This window comes from Molothrus ater, chromosome 7, assembly GCF_012460135.2.
Source record: "Molothrus ater isolate BHLD 08-10-18 breed brown headed cowbird chromosome 7, BPBGC_Mater_1.1, whole genome shotgun sequence".
Taxonomy (NCBI): Eukaryota; Metazoa; Chordata; class Aves; order Passeriformes; family Icteridae; genus Molothrus; species Molothrus ater.
This window is the reverse complement of record NC_050484.2, coordinates 18,674,493-18,695,330: the sequence shown is the minus strand read 5'-3', so window position 1 is coordinate 18,695,330 and position 20,838 is coordinate 18,674,493. Positions and strand designations below refer to the sequence as shown.

Here is a 20,838-nt window from a genome sequence, read left to right as displayed (position 1 = left end):
AATGATTGTAGTGTGTGCTTTAGAAAGTGCAGACATAGGTGAATTGCCCAAGAGACAGGGATGGATTATGAAGGGGGATATGACTCTGAATGGATGCAGACTTTTTTTTTTTCCTTCCAATTTTCTATTCTCTTTTGACTTTACAAACCTTGTCTTGTCTTACTATGAATGCAGTAAATAAACTCTTTTTCTAGCTGTTTATGTTGACCTGTTTTGGGTGTGGGGTGATACCAGTACAGCCAACTAACTTGAAGGAATTTGTGTCTGTAGACTTGCAGTCCATAGGTGGTACTGAACTACCTTCAGGCATCCAGCAACCCAAAATATTTCTTAGATGCTGTAAAGATAGTGGAGTTGCACAGGTCAATGGACAAACCAATAACTCCTTGTCTGAGATATTTCCATTGCTGAAGAGGAATCTCTCTGTAATGCTAGTGAGAAGCCCAGGGGTTGCAAAGGAGTATGGTTAGAGGATATTACCACTCGTTTTACCAATTGGAAGAACAGAGAGACAAGTGAGAATTTTTTTCTGGAATACACACAGAAATATTGATACCTTAGCCCATTGCTGTACCATGCTTTCAGGAGCAGGTTTCTTCCACCTCCTGTTGCTTCACACATAGTGGTTGTCTTCACTAATGAAAAAGTTGAGCAGACTGTAAGGTCCCCATGCCTCTGAGATAACATCCCATTTTAGAATTACTTCAGTTTTCATTAGTGAATTAACTGAACATATAAATATTTAAGACTGTCTTAGGTGTCTATTACTACAGGAAATAAATAATTCATTATAGAGAATTACCTTTGTAAAATTGTCAACACAAGGATATAAATCAGATATGGCAATTTCCAAAAATGCAGCACAATATATTGTTTTTGCTGAAACACCCTCAAGAGAATATCTTGTTGATGCAAGCATTGTTTTTCTAAGCTGGGTAACAAACCTTCCATTATGTGAGGAGTAGGGATGGGAGAAAGTCCATTTACAGAAATGAGTATGGTAAAAATACATTGACAGCTGGGACAATTCAAGGAATCTATATACAATATGTAATTTCTGTTTGACATTGGGAAGGTTTTTGTGTAAATCTGTCAGACTACAAGCATCATTTTGAATGTGGTTTTATTTGCCTTATTTGATATGCTTCTGCTTCTGTAGATTGGTTGAAATAAACTTTGCACCTGCCAAAAGCCAGAGGAAAAAAGAACAAAAGTAAAACAAATAGGAAAAATTAAATTTTGATGACTGAGTGGCATTAAATAAAGGATTCAATACTCAGTGTGACAAATCAATTATCAAACTTTAAACTTAAAGTGGGATGCTGAAATTCAGTGGGAGGTTTTGGTCACATAGTGTGTTTGAAGAGGAATGATGTAGCAAGGCAGGGCAGAAGATTAGAGGAAGGGGATTCTTATCAGCCATTTTGAAGGAAAATCAGCCTCTCTTTTCACAAAAAGCCAGCATGCTGCAGAGATCAGGAGGAGGGATTTAGAAAAGAAGAGCAAATATGTTTCAGAGTAAATGACACAAGCTTGAAATGAGGGACTGGGAGCTCCTGGTTATAGTAAAAAGCTGAAAGAGTTTGAGATGTCAGGAAGCTGAGATTGACAAGTCAAAACAAGATATCTGTTGTTTTTATTGTTTATGTTCCTTGCAATAGCTGAAGGGGTTTTCAGAAACCCTGTGAAGTCTATGCATATATTTATTTCACTTCACACATATGTTTAAAAATACCCTTGCTGTGGAGCTGAGAGGGTTTCAAGGCATGAGAGAAGAAGCTGCCAGCATGGCTCTGTGGCTAACTGAGATAGTCTACAAAGTCACACGTCTGATGAGAGTAGCCAAAATGTACCTGCTTGGAGCTTCAAGGGACACTTAGAGCAAACCACGGGGCTGCCTCTGCACTGGCACCTGGCAACAGCTGATGAGACTTCTGACAGGGCTGTTGCAGTGGGACATTGCTGTAATGTGTAGAGTTGTAGCTTGGGATGTCTGTGTAGGAGATACCTTTCAATGCAAGGTATTACTGTTGGAAGGTACTAGTTTGTCCAATTTGTAAATAGAACCTGAAGAATCATATAAATACGATTTCTGCAGTACAGGAGTGAGTTCTAGTCAAGAATTCTCTGAACTCTTAGGATTGTATTTGAAATGCAGGCTCTGTTTGTAATGCTATCTTGTAAAAGGAGCATCCTCATTGCACCATATCACTCACACTATATAAAGATATCCTTCTTAATTGGATCAAATTGGATCATGTCAGTTTCTGTTTTGCTGATCTTGCTTTTATGGTGCTTCAAACTTTGTTCTTTTAGCAGGTACTCCCTGCATAAACAGTAAGTTAGGAACTAGGGCTGTTTGCAAAGGGTGTCCTTACTAAAGGGGAAATGACCCACTGTCATATGAAGTGATAGAAAATGGCTGAAGGTGAAACATTGTTAAATATGTAATACAGTAGATCCTGTTTCATATTGTCTGTGCAATCTAATCTACTTTTAATCTGCCTTAACTGGTAGTTCAGTGCTGCTTGTGGTGACATACAACTATTTATCTCTTCTCTTTTTCTGTTTTTTTGAAGGGTATCACAAAATATTTTTCGAGTTCTGAAACTTCACAGTACTGAACACAGAGCTGTTATATAAACTGAACAGTATGTGTAAAAGAAAACTAAATAGCTGCTAATGAACTGCTGAAGGCTGATTATTCTAGGTCACAGTTACTGTACCCAGTGTGTGATACAGCATTCTTACCCGTCATATTTTCTCTTTGTAAATTAAGTTAAGGAATTCTCTTAAGTTTCTTCCAGACCATCTGCAGCAACCCAAGAGTTAATTTGGGGGAGAGGCTAGTTTGGTACTTTATTCTGTGTTTAAATTCTATTCTGGAAGTTCATGGACAATTTTGTTGTTATGAAATTGTTTCTCTTCAAGATCTCAGCTCTTGGAGGCATTAATCTCCTTCAAATCCCCTGAATCAGTAGGAATTGAAATTGATTAGTGCTCCTCAGTATGAAACAGCTGACAGGAGCAAGCTCTGAGAATTTTTGCTCCTGTTGGTATTGGCATCTATTGTTTCTCCTGGGGTGCTTGTATCTTTTCACTTAATAGGATAGCTGAGTATTTTGGGGATGTGTTTCTGTATTAGTGGACATCAGGCCTAAATGTCAATTGTGTAGACTTGTGTGATAAAGATAAATCAGATCTTTCGTATTGATGACCATATATCAGAATGTGTAGTAAAGTGGATCAAGGTCTAAATTACTCTTCAAAATTATAAGGTCAGACATTGTACTGGATTACTATCTGAGAGAATTGGAAAATTGCAGCAATATTATTTAGTATTCCCATTGTAGAAATGCATAAGCCAGGAAGATAAGAAAAGGTCCACCAGTAGTTATATCAGTATGTTAAGACACTGTTCTTCTTGCTTTATCTTAATATTAACAGGTGGTAAGGTCTCTTTCGGGTTCAGATCAGAACAAAAAGAAAAGTTGGTTTTGTAACTCTGTGTAGAATAAAGCATTATTTAATAACATACACAGGTATAACAGCTCTGAGTTGCTTCTGTGTTTATCACTCTCTGTCTTTTTTTATCTGTACCCCCAAAATCCTAACTGATTTTCAAGTTCACTGTGAGCAGCAGTGGGTACTGGCATTGTCCAGCTACCTTTAGACAGTCAAGAATCACAGAATATGCTGAGTTGGAAGGGACCCACACGATCATTGTGTCCAGCTCCTGGCCCTCCAGAGCACCATCCCCAAGAGTCACACCATGTGCCTGAGAGCATTGTCCAAATGCTTCTTGTACTCTGTCAAGCTTGGTGCTGTGACCACTTCCATGGGGACCCTGACCACCTGTTGTGAAAGATCTTTTCCTGATGTCCAACCTAAACCTCTCCTGACACAACTTCAGGCCATTCCCTTGGCTCCTGTCCCTGGTCACCAAGAGAAGAGATCAGTGCTGCCCCTCCTCTTCCCCTCACAAGGAAGTTGTAGACCTGTGATGTGGTCTCCCCTCAGTCTGTTCTGCAGGCTGAACAGGCCAAGTGACCTCAGCAGCTCATACAGCTCCCCCTCAAGGCCTTCACCATCTTCATTGTGCTTCTTTGGACATTTCTCTCTAGTTTAATACCTTACATTGTGGTGGCTAAAACCTCACACAGAACTGGAGGTGAGGCAGCCCCAGAGCAGAGTGAGACAGTCCCTCCCTTGCCCAGCTGGTGATGCTATGCCTGATGCCCACAGGACACACCCGACCCTCCTGGCTGCCAGGGCACTGCTGCCTCACATCCAGCTTGCCAGTGAGCAGGACCCCCAGGTCCCTGTGGCACTGCTCTCCAGCACCTCATTCCCCAGTCTGTACAGCCAGGGTTGCCCAAGCCCAGGTGCAGAATCCAGCACTTTCCCTTGCTAAACTTTATATGATTGATAATTGCCCAGCCTTCTAATTTGTTGATGCCTCTCTGCAGGGCCTCCCTGACTCTGAGGGAGTCAGCAGCTCTTCCCAGTTTTGTATCATCTGCAAACTTGCTTAGTATCCCAGTCCTGCCTCTTGTCTGGGAAGATGTCAAGCCAATTGCTTTGTGGTTTTGCCTTGGTCTTTGTTACAGAATTCAATGTACATGGCTATAGGCCCAGAAAGCATAACCTAAATAATACATTTATAATTTATTAAACTTAATTCTATAGAGCTTCTTCTGATAACTGCTCCTTGAAGATAGCTGCTGAAATTAGTTTAAAATAATGGATTCTATCTCATATGCCTGTTATTATTTTTGAAGACTGTTAGAGGAGAGAAATTATGCAAATTGGTGTCACACTAGGCTACTTCACACAAGCTGGTAATGCATAACAACTAGCTCACTGATGAAAATGCTTCATCCTAAGCAAGAAGTCATTGTCAGCACTAAGGGAGATTCTTCATATCATGATTAATAGTTTATTATTTTTCTTATGGATAAAAGAGTATCTCTTCTTATTAAAATCTGCATTAGAATAAAACTGCTGTAAAATAAATACTGGAGAATTATGGTGATGAATTAGGATTGATTGCATTATACAATTAAGGTATATTGTGAAACAATAGGAAGATCCCTTCAAAATATTAAGTAGTTATTGCTCACTCTGTGTGAATGACGAAGTGGCTTTAATTCTTCAGCTCCTGCTTGTAAAAGACTTGTTAAATAGATCAAGCTCAGTATCAATTAGTGTCACAACGATCTTTAGCATTAATGAAGTGAAGCTGTTAGGATTGGACCAATTTATTTGTAGCTCCATGACTGCATCTTAAGCTAACAGATACTACACACACTACTGTTGTCTAATACTGGGCATGAAAACCAGTGCATGGAACACAGTTCTGTGCAGCACTGACTGAAACAAGCTCTCCCTGTGAGGAAGCTGTCTTGGTGCTGAAGAATTCTGATATGCTTAGCAGGACAGAAATCCAATATAAGATAAGCTGGTTTCAGAAAATAGGTCACTAATGTAAGGTTGCAGTTATTTTCTTCCAAAGTTTATCCTACATCTGTCTTAGATTTCTTCTTCCTTGTCCGTGCACAAAGCTTATCAAACTTTCTGATTAACACTGCAGTGAAGAGCCTGGTTTTGGTCTGTGGGTCGCCATTCTATTGCAGCCCTTCATCCTTCCATTTTAGCACTAACACATGCATTTTGTTTGCCCTGGTAAATTGCTACCAAAGGAGGCAGAGAAAACCTTCTCAGGTATTGATTTTTCATGCATGGGGAGCGTACCTGGTAGCCACCTGATCTGCCATCTGCAGTTATAACTGAATGGGGTCATAGGATTATAAGCTTTAGTTTAGTGCTGAGTTCACAGCCTGAGATGGAACTGATGTGTTAGATGTTAGTTATTTGTAACTGCTTTAGTGTATTTAGCTTGTTGGAATTCTATTTCAATAGCTAATGTGAATAGCATTTCTGCAATAGGTGCACCAGTGATCAGAACTGATTGTTTGAGCTGTTCTTCTTAACAGGCTTTTAGATATTTGGATCTGGTCTTGGAAAATAATTTCTGCTTAATAATGTTTAATTAATTTAATAATAATGCTAAATTACTAGATACAGGATTTTATTCAGCATTTGGTCCTTGGAGTTGAAGATACGGAACTGATTAATTAGCATTCAAATAAATGTAATGTATTGTAGCTCTGTGTGAATGATCAGGGACTTTATTTTCAATGGTATTCAAAATTTCAAGTTTTTGTTGATTTCTGTTTTGTGACTCAGCAATGGAGTCAGGAGTTCCTCCTGATCTGACACAGTCCTGCTGAAAAGACTGAAAATGCACACCCAGTCAGAAGATTGCAGGGGAGCTGCTCAGGGCCAAAGCTGTACTTCACCTTTACCTTTATGCATCCTGGATCTGTTTGTTTATGAAACTGGCTGGTCAGGATAATGTATTCACCCCTTACCCTGAGTAGTTTGATTATATGGACAATACAAAAATGATCAAACGTTATTGGACAAAGGTTAAGGTTGCTCTCATAAGGGCCCAACACGAGTTTACTTACAAACATTTGTAATGCAGCACATTATTATGCAATGAATCTAAATGAAAACATGTACTGAATTGTCTGGACTAGGCACATATATATTTCTGACCATACATTTTCCAGGATATTAATGAAGAGTTTTCTGGTTTAGATTCAAATATTTGATCCAAAAATTTGAGTTAAGGTTATGATTTTAGAAGCACCTTCACTTCAGAACTGATTTAGGAGTGGTGGTGTGAAATTTTTACCATTTGACTAGGGTGTTCTTTGTTCTCTTTATTCTTAGAGAACTAGGTGACATTTAGATTTCTGTGCCACAATGGACAGTAGCTACTTTTGTGGTCAGATTATTATGGTTGATACTAGGAATGTGGTTGTGATTAATACTGTGATGAACTGGAAGCAGACAAGACAAGGGAGCAAGTAATCACGATGCTTTCATCAGAGCTGGCATCCAGACACAATCCATTGCCCCCAGTTATTGCTCAGCTCTGGCCCTGTGGCTAATACTGCAGGTCTAAAAGCCTGGAGTATCTAATCCATCCATACAAAGGAACCAAAAGAAAAGAAAATAGTGAAGATACTCCTGAATTTAAAGGACTTTATGTAGACAAAGAGAATGTATGTAAGCACAGATAATAAAAACTTCAAGTTAGAATATGTGGAGAGAACATGTATTCCCACTTATGTTCTCTCCATTTCCGATTTGAACACCCAGAGTTGATTTCATGGCTTGTGTATTCAAGTGAGACTTGTTCTGTGAACTGAATTTAGCTGGAGTGTTCTCGGAGATCTACCTTTCATCTATATATAGCAGCAGTTCTATTCTGGTTGTGTTGTTCTGTGCCTTATGTTTGCCTAGCGAAAATATGTGATCAGCTACAGTATGGTTCTCTTTTTGTTTATAAGTTTTATAGCATCAATAATAGCTTTTGAACATGCTTTTATCCTTCTCCTTCATCTTCTTTCATCATTAACTTTCATCTCAAAAAAACTATCCACAGCACATTCTGCAGTCTCTCTTTCTGGGTCCAACTGAGAACAGTTATAGGATGGTATCTTCATAGATTTTTTTTTTGTATGCTTAATTTCAAGATATTGACATTCTCTTTGTTTTAATGTAGCCAGTGAGAAATAGCAGGAGGAGAGTAGCAGAGGATGCTGTTCTGACTATTGATTTTCTTGTTGGTTCATTAATTCCTCTAACTATTGCTTCTGAGGTAGTTGTCTGTCTACTAGCCAACAGAATAGGGTGTGTCATGGCTAGGTGAGGCTGTAGCTAACAATGTCAACTTTAGCTTCTGAATTCTTCTGCCAGGGAGTTACAATTTAGTGTCCTGGGACCAATACTGAGTTCTCTGCAAAGAGTGAAATACCTTACTTTTGAATATGTCATTGTTACTCTTCCACAGTGCGCTTACACTGCATTTACTGAAGCCAGCTGTTTCATGAGAGAGACAAGAGGGCAAAGACAAATGGCGCATTGCAGAGAGGAGCCCTGTCCATGCATTATTTGTGTGGAAGCAGTGTTTTCACTACTTTCACTAGTATTGGCTGGTATTGCTATCATGTCCCTCCCAGCTATAAGAGAACTCAAGACTGTCTAGTACTGTGTATTATGATTGTTAGAAAGCACCAGGCTGAAGTGAGACTCTTACTAATTCTAAAATCTCTATAGATAATGCCTCTTGCTGTAAGTAGAAGAGGGTGCATTTTGGAATGCAGAAGGGATTCACTGTTGTGTGTAGGAGTTGAGTGAAGTGGTAGTGAAAATAGAACAATAATTGTGAAGCTGTTTCTCTGGCTTGTGAGTCCCTTTTCTTCCTGTAATTTTTGAGGAAGAGAGCTGTGATAATAAATTTGCAAGGAAAAGTTGCTGATTTTATTCCAGTTGTAATTATTTTATTAACAATATCTGCATGTTGAATATGGAGTTTGGAATTTTTTGTTTTGCTTTCACAGCCTAGGCACGAGTATCACAGTAGAACTTCTGGGACACCATGTATTTTTCTAGATGGCTTTTCTGAGGCTGTTTAGAGCCATGGAATACAGTTGAAAGGCTGTGGTTCACAGATAGAAAAGTGATTTGTGCACTGTCTGTAATCTGTACTTTTTTTTATGATATCCTATATCTTATATGATGTACATAATACATGTAGTCTCTTTATCATGGGGATACTGTTAAGGGATGATAATATCCAGTCATTGATTCTAATGTTGATCTTCAAGAGAAATATTTTATTTAAAAGTAGAAAAATGTTGCTTGCACATTTTCCTGACTGCCATTTAAGTTAGTCTGTCATGCCTGGTCTGATTTAATTTGTTCTGACAGTAAAGGTTTACAAAATAGAAGAAGTCAGGTGTTATGAGAGAATCATGAAATTTACTTGGATGGGGAATATCTCTTTTCATGGATAAAAGAAAGAAACGGTGTCAGTGGCTGAAGCCTATTAATAAATATTTATCTAATCCTATTATTTGTCTTTGTTGGTCAGCTTTTTCAAGATTTAAGTTACTATCTCTTAGAAGAAAAAATCATGCTCTTTGTCCCTCAGAGCAGCTTGAGTAGACTCCATCAGGTTGGCCTTGTGCTCTCATTCTGTCTTTACCCAAGTGTGCAAAACGTAGAGCACTAGGGGTTTGTTGATGGCATGTAGTCCTGCCTCAAATTGCATAAACATGTGCAGTCCCAAATAGCTTTGTGTAGCATGTTCCCTAGCCAGTAGAGTTAATTGCCAAAGTGTAGTTTTTCAGCATCTGGTGTTGTCTATTTTGCTTGCCTAGAAGAAACAAATTTAACTACTGAGAAGTTTTCTATAACTGATGGCAGAAATATTTGTAATTGGTAGGTCTCTAATATGTTGAGGCTTCTTCTGGGGAGGGTACTGCTGAGTTTTTTACAGCTAGAAGCCAATCTTTGTACATCATTTATTTCAAAGCCCAGAGCTATGTGAGGGGAGTAAAAGGAGAAGTTTTTTCATAAATTTCAGGTGCAATATTTTAGTGTTTAGGTCTTCTGAATGTGTGGTCGTTGCAGAAGTGGTTGGGTTCATACATAACTTTTCACTGTATAAATAAAAAGTGAATGGCAGCCTTTGTTAAAACAGGATGTTTTAATTTCTGAAGCTTAACAAATCAGGAAATAGAAAAAGAAAAGCACAAACTTACTTCACAACTTCAGCCATTCCCCATAATGTTTACATTTTGTGGTGGTTTCAGGTTTTTTAAATCCAGATTTTACATTATTGAAGATATAGCAGATACTGTTCTTTTGCTTTTTCGTACTGTAAAATAATGACTTCTGTTGTAGGAATGCAATGATGTCTTAGATGCAAAAGGTATTTTACTGATGACAGGTGTAGAGCCTTATTTAGATAGATATTACTTGATTTCAAGAGGAGCTTGTTTTGGTTTAAGCAGGCTTATGGTACAAATTTCACATCTCTGATTCCAAGTAATGCATAAATATGCCATCTGTAAATGCTGCCATGTTATCACAATGCACTAAAATGCTCAGAAAAATTTTTCTTCAGTCATCCATCATGATTCCATCTGTAAAAATTTTGCATTAGATTTTATTTTGCCAACATTTTCTTCTGGTAGAAAGAAATGTTAATGTAAATGAAATGTTTGTAAATGAAATTAAATGTTTGGATATACCATCTAAAGGGTTATAATTTTCAGAACCAAGAGCAAGCAATGACATCAGATTCTTTCTTTTTTTAAGGAAAGATGTATTTATGCACAACAATTGCTTTGAGGGACACATCATAATATGGTGTTGATACAAAGAGTGCCATGCATAATTTTCTGGCAAATCTCTGTGATAGGGTACATAGTTACAGAGATCTTATTTTCAATCTGTCTTTGTTTTCCTTGTAAGGTTGTATCAAAGCTATTTCCAGTCTATTCTCTTCTCTTTCTTTGCACATGAATGTCTTTAGCATTTTACTTAAAGCATTAAAACCATGTGTTCAATACCTTGTTGTGTTGCTTTTTTTGTGAGACGCAACTGTTCCCATCTTTGTGTTCTCCACCACACCCACCCTGCAAGCAAACCTTGTTTTTGAGGTTGGCTTATCAGGAGCTCCATATCTGTAGCTGCAGTTTCAATGCATGTAGTACAGTCTGTTCACTGATTTCAGAGAAGTCTTTCAGCTCACCTCCTTCTCTGTTTATGTGTTCAGAATACTGTTCTTTATTTGCAGCATGCTGGATTGGATCAAATATTGAGGAACTGTCTAATAACTTGCACTATTATAGCAGATAAATTATAACGATTCTGGCTTTTTTTTTTTAAACTTACTCCCTTTTTTTTCTTCTTTTTTTTGGCCTTCTTTTGGTGAAGAGACCAAAGCAGTTTCATACATTATTTGGCATCAGCTTTGGTGCAAATACAGGTTTACCAAGGAGGGAAGTAGAGGTTTTCTCTGGTTATCACTGATGCTAGAAATGGTGAAGAGGTAAGACAGCAAGTTTTAAAAATTATTTCAGGCAGATCTGCAGCTATCAGGTGTGCTTAGAAAGAAATGGCTCAAACCTTAAAGTGTAAGTGTATGTTTGAGGGGCTTGTTGGTCCATCTCCAAAGATTGGGAACTTTTGCAGTCAGTGATGGTGTTGCCTTCAGTTGCCTTTGTCACTGTCACACTCTTATGATCGGACACACTTGGACTTTATATCTCCTGGTTAAGCACACAGATAGCTAATATACCTACTGACAGCCACCAAATGGGCAAAAAATTTTCTTTCTCAGAGAAGCCATCAACCAGTGAGCTTCTCTAATAATGATTAATATGGGAAAGTTAAGTTAATACCATCTTAAATTTTATCTTTCCTTTCTATTATTCCAGTTCGGGACAAGATGAACTACTATTGCTTTACATGAAATCCTAAAATGGTACTGCCATTTTTGTAATTTCCAGAACTTGCCATATATGTAATTCCAGGGTGAAAAGGCACCCTTTGCAGTGGTCCATTCAGGAGTATCTGGGGAAACAAGTCCCCTCACCTGAAGATCTTGTGAGGTGTTTAGCCAGTGTAACAGACCATAGCACTCTCTGACATACAGAGAGCCAAGTGCAGTTGTTGAGAAACAGCCCAACAGTGATAGATCACCCCCGTGATGTCCCTGTTGCTCATTTACAAGTTGGCTTGTACTTTGATACCAACCAGCCAAGTCTTAACTTTTGTTAGCTGTATGTAGCCCTGTTTTATATATATCAGATATTATGAGGCTGTACCTACTGAATGCCTGTCTGGCAATCTCCAGGGGGCATTACACAAATTTATGGAAAAACCCTGACATGGCTTTTTAAAACCAGAAATAGGACCTCATTTAATGAGCTGTGTTAATTCAGTTGTGTAAAATGTCCATTGAAAGGTGTGCAGTAGAGGGCGGGTAGATTTTGTCAGAAGTTGTTAAAATGTGTTTAGAATGGTGCTGCGTATGGGACAATGTTTGAAGCAAATTATACACTAAGGAAAGAGAAGCAGTCTCCAGTGTTTTCTTTCCATTGAGTGATCTTACATTTCTGTCTGGTTTTCATTTGTGATTCTATCTGTGTTTCTTCCTTAATTAGGACAATATTTGATTTCTTTATCATATGATGCCTTCTTTAGTACCAAGTTACTTAGGGCTTCCCACTGTATGTATGTCTGCTTTATTTTCCAGGAAGCCATTGTATGGATTGTTTCAATATAATTCCAGTATGATTGGACTAGAATCATTAGCTGATCCCTCAGATACCTGGGAAATTATAGAGACTATTGGGAAAGGCACTTATGGTAAAGTCTATAAGGTTGCTAATAAGAAAGATGGAAGCTTGGCAGCAGTAAAGATTCTGGATCCTGTCAGTGTAAGTAAAAAATGTTAAACTGTAACTTCAATGTTAATTTAAAAGAATTCTTAAACTTGAAATGTAAATCAAATGTGTAACATATTGAGAGCATCCAGAAGGGAACAGTTTTACAGAATGCATTTACAGAGGAGTTTAGTACCAGCAATGGAATGGCAACTTAGAATTTCATAATCTTATCTGAGGACAGCATTTGCCTAGTTTCTGTTTTAGATCCATGTAATTCTTCTGCTACAAATTTAGTTATCTTTGCTTGGAGCATGCAAATCATGAGGAATGCCACAGAGGCATTCCTCATAGGGCCCACTGTAGCAGGGAAAATACAAGATGCAGTTAATCTTAATGTTCTTGTTTTATTCTGTGTACTCCCTAAGAGAATTAATTTTCACATCATAGAAACATTGTGAACTTTATGATATTTTACAGTTACCTTTTATAAGCAGATAATAGTGTGAGGCAATAATTAAGATAAAAAGAGAAGCGGACATCCCAGATCCTCAGAGGTAGTTCTGTGCCAGCTCTGGTTTTAGTGGGTATTAAATGCCTAGCTTCCCATGAGAACCAAGGCCCTAGTTTTCAATGGAAAATTTAACTGACAGCTGTTAGGTTGGATCAAGCTGGAGTTTGATCATGATAGCTGGGCTAAAATATTTACTAAAAAATGTTATGTTTCTGTCATCAACCACGACTGAAATTTATTGTGGTTTTCTCTTGTATGGATCTGAGGAAGGTACAGGCTTAAATTTTCTAATAGCTAAGTCTGTGCAGAAATGAGGGAAGTTTGAGCACTTAAGCACTGTTCTGAGTTGTGGCCTGTGTGCTGGTATAAACATTATTTTGTGACTGTCACAGAATTCTTTCATTAACAAGTACCTAGTAACCTTTTCTTATTTCATGGGTGGTTGTTTTGTATCTCTTTGATTGTTTCTGGTGTATGTCATTCATCATGAGACATATTTGGTTTTATTGATGGCCCCTTTGAGGCTTAGTGAAATGGTTCTCTGTTTAGTCCTATCTGATGACCGTAGAAAAAGGAATAAATCAACGGTTCATGTATTTAAGTTTAGCTCACATGTTAAAAACATGCATGATTAAAAACAGGTTAAAAGTCATACATGTGTAAATTTCTTACTTACACAACTGAGCAGAGTTAATTATAATTTTTAATTTTCTTATTAAGTATATTATGTACAGGAAGAATTCTTGAAGAACAACTGCTTGATTTACACAGGCTTTACTTTTTTATATATAAGAGCACAATTGTCACAATTCTGTATGCATTACATGTCCAGTATAGTGTACTTTTAGCTGCATTAAAGTAAAACTATTTAAAAGTACAAACTAAGAAAAATTAGTTCATTTTATCCATGACAGTTTGTTCTTGCTTTATTTGGAGTCACTGTCTTTATATGTTCTGTATGTTTGTTTTTTTTTTATTTAGGATGTAGATGAAGAAATTGAAGCTGAATATAATATTTTGCAGTTTCTTCCCAATCATCCTAATGTTGTTAGATTTTATGGAATGTTTTACAAAGCAGATCAATATGTGGGAGGACAGCTCTGGCTAGTACTTGAGGTAAAAACATTTTGACAATATTACATCTTACCTTAGCATATGTGGTTGGATTTTTGTTTGTTATTGCTAAAAGAGTCACAGGCTTTCATGATTTTCTGATAGGATGGTGTGTCCTAGCCTACTGTTGAAAATCACGTCCAAACTTCAAAATGTGTTTAATCAGAAATGGTCTTGCATTTAATTTCTGTTTGAGTTGCTAAATTCTGCCTCCAAAATAAGCAGCTCTTTTTTTTTCTTGTTAGAGGAAACATTAGATAAGACATTTATTTAAACTTTTTGGAGAACTCAAGCATTTGAGAGGAGTGCAAAGGATTATGAAGTAGTGATGTGGAGGGTAGTTAACAAATAAGCTGCCTACTGCAAAAGTGAACAGAGAAAGTGTAATGGGAAAGTCTGTTTTATGGTAATTTTAAACCAAGGGCTGGTTGTTGTTGGAAACCTAGCAACAGAAATGCCTTCTATTCACTCTTCTTTTTCAGTGCCAATCAGTACTCTTACAATGTCAAATGTATTTTGGTGGTCTTGTTTCCTCCAAAGTTAGGTGACTGCCAAAGGTGGTTGTAAAATGAGGATTTCTTTCTAGGCTTAATTGATGCAGAACTCTGCACAGGCAAACCATTCAAGCATTTCTTTCTTTCATAACTACACTGGTAAAAGCTAGGACTCACTTTTTAATTATTGATTGTTTTAAAAATTGCACTCCCCATTTTTCAATGGGGAATCTTTATTTCCACTACAACTTGTGGAATCCCAACAGAATATCCAACTTTTATGTACTGGAGCAATATGTAGCTTGAATAACAACTTTTGAATGTGTTTCCTCTTAAATTTCAGTAACTGTTGAAAAGTGACCTTAGTATTTTTGATTTGGTGTTGGTTTTTTTATATGCGTGCTGTCTTTGTGTTGAGTTTGGGCTTGGTTTCCTTTGTGTTTTCTTTTTTAATAAAAGAGTCTTGTGCCAAAGATCAAGTGCCAAATGACAGAATTTTATGGAACAAAATCCTCGTATACTCTGAAATAAAACTTAATGTAGAATTTGAACAAGTTGTAAGTGTGTGTACTTTATCAGTGTGCATTTCAGGTGGCTTTTGGTACACATAATCCAGATTTTGGAAGAAATTTGACATTATTAAAAATGTGTTTTCCTTATATGGAAGAATTTATCGGACAACCCAAACTATTCCTTGCCTTGGAATTTACAGCATATTTATCCATGCATAACAGTGACTTGTGATATTATAAATTAATGACTCATTTTCAGTAAAAGGGAATATACAAAGTATTCAGTCTTTGATCCCTAAGTCTTTGATGAAATAAAGTTATTTGATGTGTGACTTCCAAAATTTGTAATAAAAAGATGGATTTTTTTTTCCTTTAGGCACAATTTTGCCATGTTTACTCAGTACAAGCAGGAACTTAATTTGATAAATGCTTGTGATGAGGAAGGGTGGCAAAAGTGACAAAAAGGGTGACAAAAATACCTTAAGTATTTTTATGATGATGCAAGTCTTGGACAAATGTAAAGCAAACTTCTCAACTTTTTCATATAAATGTGCATCTCTCCACCTATTGAAGTATTACCATTAGGTGTAAAGTGGTAATGAAAGTTTCAGATTCATTCTGTTCAAAGTCTTTGCTGAGTTTCAAGAATAGTGGCACAGCTGCAGTAGTGTTTGTGGGATCTATTTTTGAGTCAGGCATTCATTTACCATATCCTACCAAACAGCTGTCAGTCTGTATTATTTTTCAATTGCAACCAGCTTGGGTTTTTTGTTTAAGTTTAGGCATACTTTTATATATTTTATGAGTATTTTATAGGCTAGAGATAAATTTAGTATAGTCTGTCTAAACAGAAGATTTAATGCAATGGAAGCAATACAAGGAAAACTTTAGCTTAATGAGTTGTCAGCAAATGGTTAACCATGGGAAGAATAACATGCAGTTTCATGTAAATACATCAAATTTCATTTGATAGTTGATACTGACTTGAATGCTCCCACAAATTTATGAAATATAAGAAAAACATTCCCTGCTAATGAATCAAAAAATAAGGCCAAATTCCTACTGAACTTGTCAATATTTTAAGTGATGAAATTTTGCTTCAAGGTCCTTTTCCATTTACTCAAACTTCTAGTCTAGTGAAATTTTTTTGATGCAAGGGGAAGTTAGTAGTAAGGTAAGGAAAGTATTAGCATATAACAGAAATTAGTGGTTGAATTCATAGACATTCATTCATAAAAGTTATTTGAAAGATGCAAATCTTGAGAGTTTGTATAACTTCATACTATTTTCCTGATTTATGCTGTGGTATTTTAAACTGATAATGTTAAATTAACTTGTGTTGCAATGCATGTGATTCTCTGGCAGGAACATTGGTAAGGGTGCTGGCCACAAAACCAGCATAGATGAGAAAATTCAGCAAAAGAAAGGCAGTCAATTCTCCCATCTTTTCTTTTTTGGTCAAACAATTGTGAATATCAAGGTAATTAAAGGAAAGAGAGAGGAGGAAGGATGGATATCAATACCTGCTTAGAATGGTATGGACAGTAAACTTAAGGTGTGGATGAGAACATGTTTTCAAAGATTCTAATTTTATCTTTTCTCCTCCTCTTTTGATGTTTAGGAGCCAATTAGTAGAAAATGCTTGCAAGAAGCTGCTTCTCTAGATTAGAATGTTTCTCTCTTGTTGACAGTATATGGCATCAAATCTGAGTATAGATATATGGCTTCTATCTATTTTATATTGCCTGCCATCAGGAGCATTGATGGAGTGAAAGTTTAAAATGACCAATTTGTTGCTTCCCAGTTATCAAGAGCATCAATCTTTTCTGTCTGGCCTTTGCACAGAAGGATTTTTTCAAAAAGACAATGCACGTATTGTGAAAATACTCAAATAATCTAAATTGGATTTATGAATCCTCTTTTGAGATACGGTCTTGTTCGTATTATTGTTATCTTTTTTGTTGCATTTTATAAATTGCACTTTACAATTTTCTGTTTTCTCTTCCCTCCCCTTACTCAGGCTGCTGTGATTTATATTAACATCACCAATAAAAGGAGTTGTGTTGTTCCCTGACTTGTGTCGTAGCACAGTTTTGCATGGTAGGTGTTTATAGCCTAAACAAATATATTGAGTAACTGAGGACTTGCTTTTTTCCCCTCCTCACAACTCCCCCCTTTCCAGCTGTGCAACGGAGGTTCTGTCACAGAGCTTGTCAAAGGCCTGCTGAAGTGTGGCCGAAGACTGGATGAAGCTGTCATCTCATACATCTTATATGGGGCTCTCTTGGTAAGGATCTTCATTGGGCTTGCAATGACAGCAGAGGCTGCAATTCACATACTGCATACATACATTCTCCATTTATAGAGTGTGGGAATGGGAACAATATTACATGGGCTGTTACAACAGCAGGGCTTGTATAAAGGCATGTCATCCAGTGGACAGCTGTTTCTGTAGAGTGTGTGCAGATTTTCTTCATTACATTCCCTAATAGCAGGGTAATTGTTTTTAAATAAGGGAATAAACTTATTTTTGTTACTGCTGGTATATAGGGCCTTCAGCATTTACACAATAACCGGATCATTCATCGTGATGTGAAAGGGAACAACATTCTCCTGACAACAGAAGGTGGAGTCAAGCTCGTTGACTTTGGTAATGACCACTTCCCCTTTGTTTTCTTGATACATGCAGTTTAGCCAAAGGCTCTGTTCACTTTCCCCTGGGAAGGCAGAATGTCACAGCGAGACTTTTTCAGAAGCATACTCAGAATTATTTTAAGAAGGAAAAATGCACAAAGAACCTGATTAGAGCAAGCATAAAACTTCTAACTAAAAATCAGTAATAGAGTTTTAATTTTTAAAAGCTTAAACATAATTTAATAATTTTTAAAATTCTGAAGCTAGCATTTTATTTACAAAGCTCTTTTGCATTTTAGAAGAAACGTCAGTTTCAGGGCAGTTGTCCTCCTAATTTAAATTTAGATATTCTGTCTTTTGCATATGAAAAGGAAACATTCTTTCTGAAATGGTTTTGATAGCCTTAAGCATATTTTTTCCCCTCTGAGCAGAAGGTAAAATAGTCCCTTGGGTCCAAAACCCAACATCCATTTAATTAGTGATGATTGCTCTTAGATTTGAGCATTACCAGTCTGGATATGTCATAAGAAACGAGAGAGAGAAAGGGAGAGAGGGTAGAAAGGCACTTGGCAATGGGTTTAAAGTCAGTTCAAATTTTATTCCTTTGAATGTGCACTTAGAAAAAAAAATAAACAAAACTTTTGCCCCTCAGATATGTATGCAAGGGAGTGGACAATTTTATTAAAAGTAACAGAAGCAGATCATTAGTAATATGATTTATTAATGAAACCATATAATGCATGAGGTAATGACCACTGAAAATAGTGAATGAATGATATGTTTGTTTAGCAGTGCATGAAGGTAAAGAAAAATGCTCACAAAATGAGAGTAGGGTAGAATGATACGTCAAAAAAATCTGCAAATAATATTTTTTAAAAATCCTAAAATCCTAAATTTATGCAGTGGAAAGAAAATTGTGTACTGGTGATGTCATGGTATTATAAATTTAACACACATATGTATTGAAGATGCTAAAGTAAGTTGTCACATAAGAGATTCCTTAGTATCTACTAGGGACCAAATTTCATTATTTGAATTATAAAGGCAGCAATTAAAATAGTGCTAGGAGAAACTTATCACCTGAAGCAAAACTTGGAGTGAGTCCCTGACCTAATAGAAGAGAGGAAGATCCCTTCTCATTTGGGGGAATTTTGGCAGCCTAATCTTTGTTTTTACTCCATTATGGGAAAAGTTAGCTTTTCTCCCCAGAGCAAAATGTTTTTATCAGATGTATTAAAGGCCTTAAAGACAGGCCAGTGTGCTCCACCCCCAAGTGGCACATTCAGTGAAACTGAGACTCCCAATCTTTCTGGTGTCCCATGGGTCTCTGAGTCTATATTTAGGTTTCAGGGGTTTTCTCTTACTTTTTATGTTAGGACAGTAGCACTAGAAAATTGCAACAAATGAGAGGCTCAGAAAAAAAATGAGACTTAAATCTCAAGTGTTCCCTACTGCTTAACAGTTAGGAAATGCCAAGAAATGCCAATATATCCATGGGCTTTCTGACTAAAGAAGTATCAGGTGCCAAGCTTTTATTAAGTTGCTCTTTTTTCTGTCTTAGTCCACTGCTATAGCCACAGAACCATCTCTGGGAGTTAGGACTGAGTCACAGGTGATACTGTTTGTAGAACTGTTTTGTCTCATTTTTTTGCAGAAAGTAGAAGATAAATAGTGAAATTCCAAGGAATTCAGGAAGGGAAGGGACTCGCAGTTGAGACAGTTGAATAACGTCAAATTGGAGATTATTCTTCTTCTGCTGGAGGGTCGCTTACATCAAACTCAGTTCCTCATTTTCCCAATAGTCAGTTTGAAACATCTTGTCCTGCTTTGCAGAAGAACTGTGTGTTCTTGAACTGCAGCTGAGATCTGTTATAGCTGTAGTTGAGGCTTGTGGAATGCCTGACAACTGAAAGATCTCAGATTAAGTACCCAAACACAGTGGATGCTTTGGATATTTTTAGGTTAATCCCTGGAACTAATAATCCTCTGCCATTTTTGTGGGAATGTTAAGTAGATTTGTTGCTTGGTGAGTGGGGAAGGAAATATGTCAAAAGAAAAAGAAAATAATTAAATTTAGTATAGGATTGGATATATTAAATAAGAAATGAGAATTCAAGTCAATGGGGTTAAAAAATTAAATTAGACCTATTCAGTGAATGTTATTCATTCAGTCGAGAGAATGAGGCACAATCTTGATTTTAAAAAAGCTGCTTCATATTCAAGGCTGTACATATGGATATTAGGTCATAGAGAGGGTTACACAGATATCTTTAATTGAGGCTTTTCTTTACTGGATGACTTTTTCAACATAACACACATTTCTTCCCTCAACTGCTGTCAACAGCATAATATATTTGAATAAATGATGGTCACAGTAAATTGACCTAAAATGTCTGCAACTTATCATTCATTTGTGCTCATGCTCACCCTCTCTCAGCTCTGGTATTCTGCACTGTTTTGGAATATCCCTAGATAGCAGCTGTGAATTAAGGTGGCTGCAGATAGATCACAGTGAAATGAACAGAAGCTTGTTGTATGTGCTAGCTGTTAACTGTTTCCCAGTGGTAGTCACAAAATCACTGAAGACTTGCAATTACGCTGAAAAATTAAAAACAAATATAAAATTGAATTTTGGAATCAGAAATCAAACAATTTAACTTATGAGTCTAATTTTTTTTATTTATTGGCAGCAGTCAATGCATGTTACATGTGTTTCTGCTCATTTTTGTCTCTGGGTAATGCCAAAAGAGCAAGCAACTGTGGCTTTTGTTTTAAAAAATGTTAAAGCAAAATGTATTTCTAAGTTATTATTGGCTTTGTGTCACCTCATTGGAATGCTACTGAACTGAACTCATTCAATTATATATTGACCAGAGCAGAGAAGATTTGCTGTCAAAGTTCATTCTGATTTGTTAACATTGTTTGATTGCACTCTAGTTCATTCTTTTGGTTCTTTTTTTTTTTCAGTTGTGCTTCAGTAGGTCCAGCCCCAGTCAGCAAAGCTCTGAAGCTAATGTTTTGTTTTAAGTATGTGTTTAATTCCCTAAGTACAAGCTGCAGTGTGAGCTTGAGCTTCTGAACTTTTCTCATTAGGGAAAGATTTAAGCAGATGCATAAGTGTTTTGTTGAACTAATGAACAAATTCCCAGTTTGTGATCTTCAAGCAGTACATTTCTGAAACAGAAGTTTTAAAGTCAAGTTGTAATTTTAATATTTCCCATTTATACTTACGAAAACAGCAGAAAGAAATCTGG

General features: G+C 36.8%; 1 protein-coding gene across 1 annotated transcript in view; it reads left to right on the top strand.

The window, feature by feature from the left end:
• The first annotated feature begins 10,967 nt into the window (after window positions 1-10,967).
• MYO3B (myosin IIIB) overlaps window positions 10,968-20,838 on the top strand; it is a 168,510-nt gene continuing 158,639 nt past the window's right edge. The window contains exons 1-5 of the mRNA XM_036386692.2: window positions 10,968-10,978; window positions 12,188-12,371; window positions 13,813-13,947; window positions 17,133-17,237; window positions 17,501-17,600. Of these exons, the coding sequence (XP_036242585.1) occupies window positions 10,968-10,978; window positions 12,188-12,371; window positions 13,813-13,947; window positions 17,133-17,237; window positions 17,501-17,600 (535 nt within the window). The remainder of the gene's footprint in view (window positions 10,979-12,187; window positions 12,372-13,812; window positions 13,948-17,132; window positions 17,238-17,500; window positions 17,601-20,838) is intronic.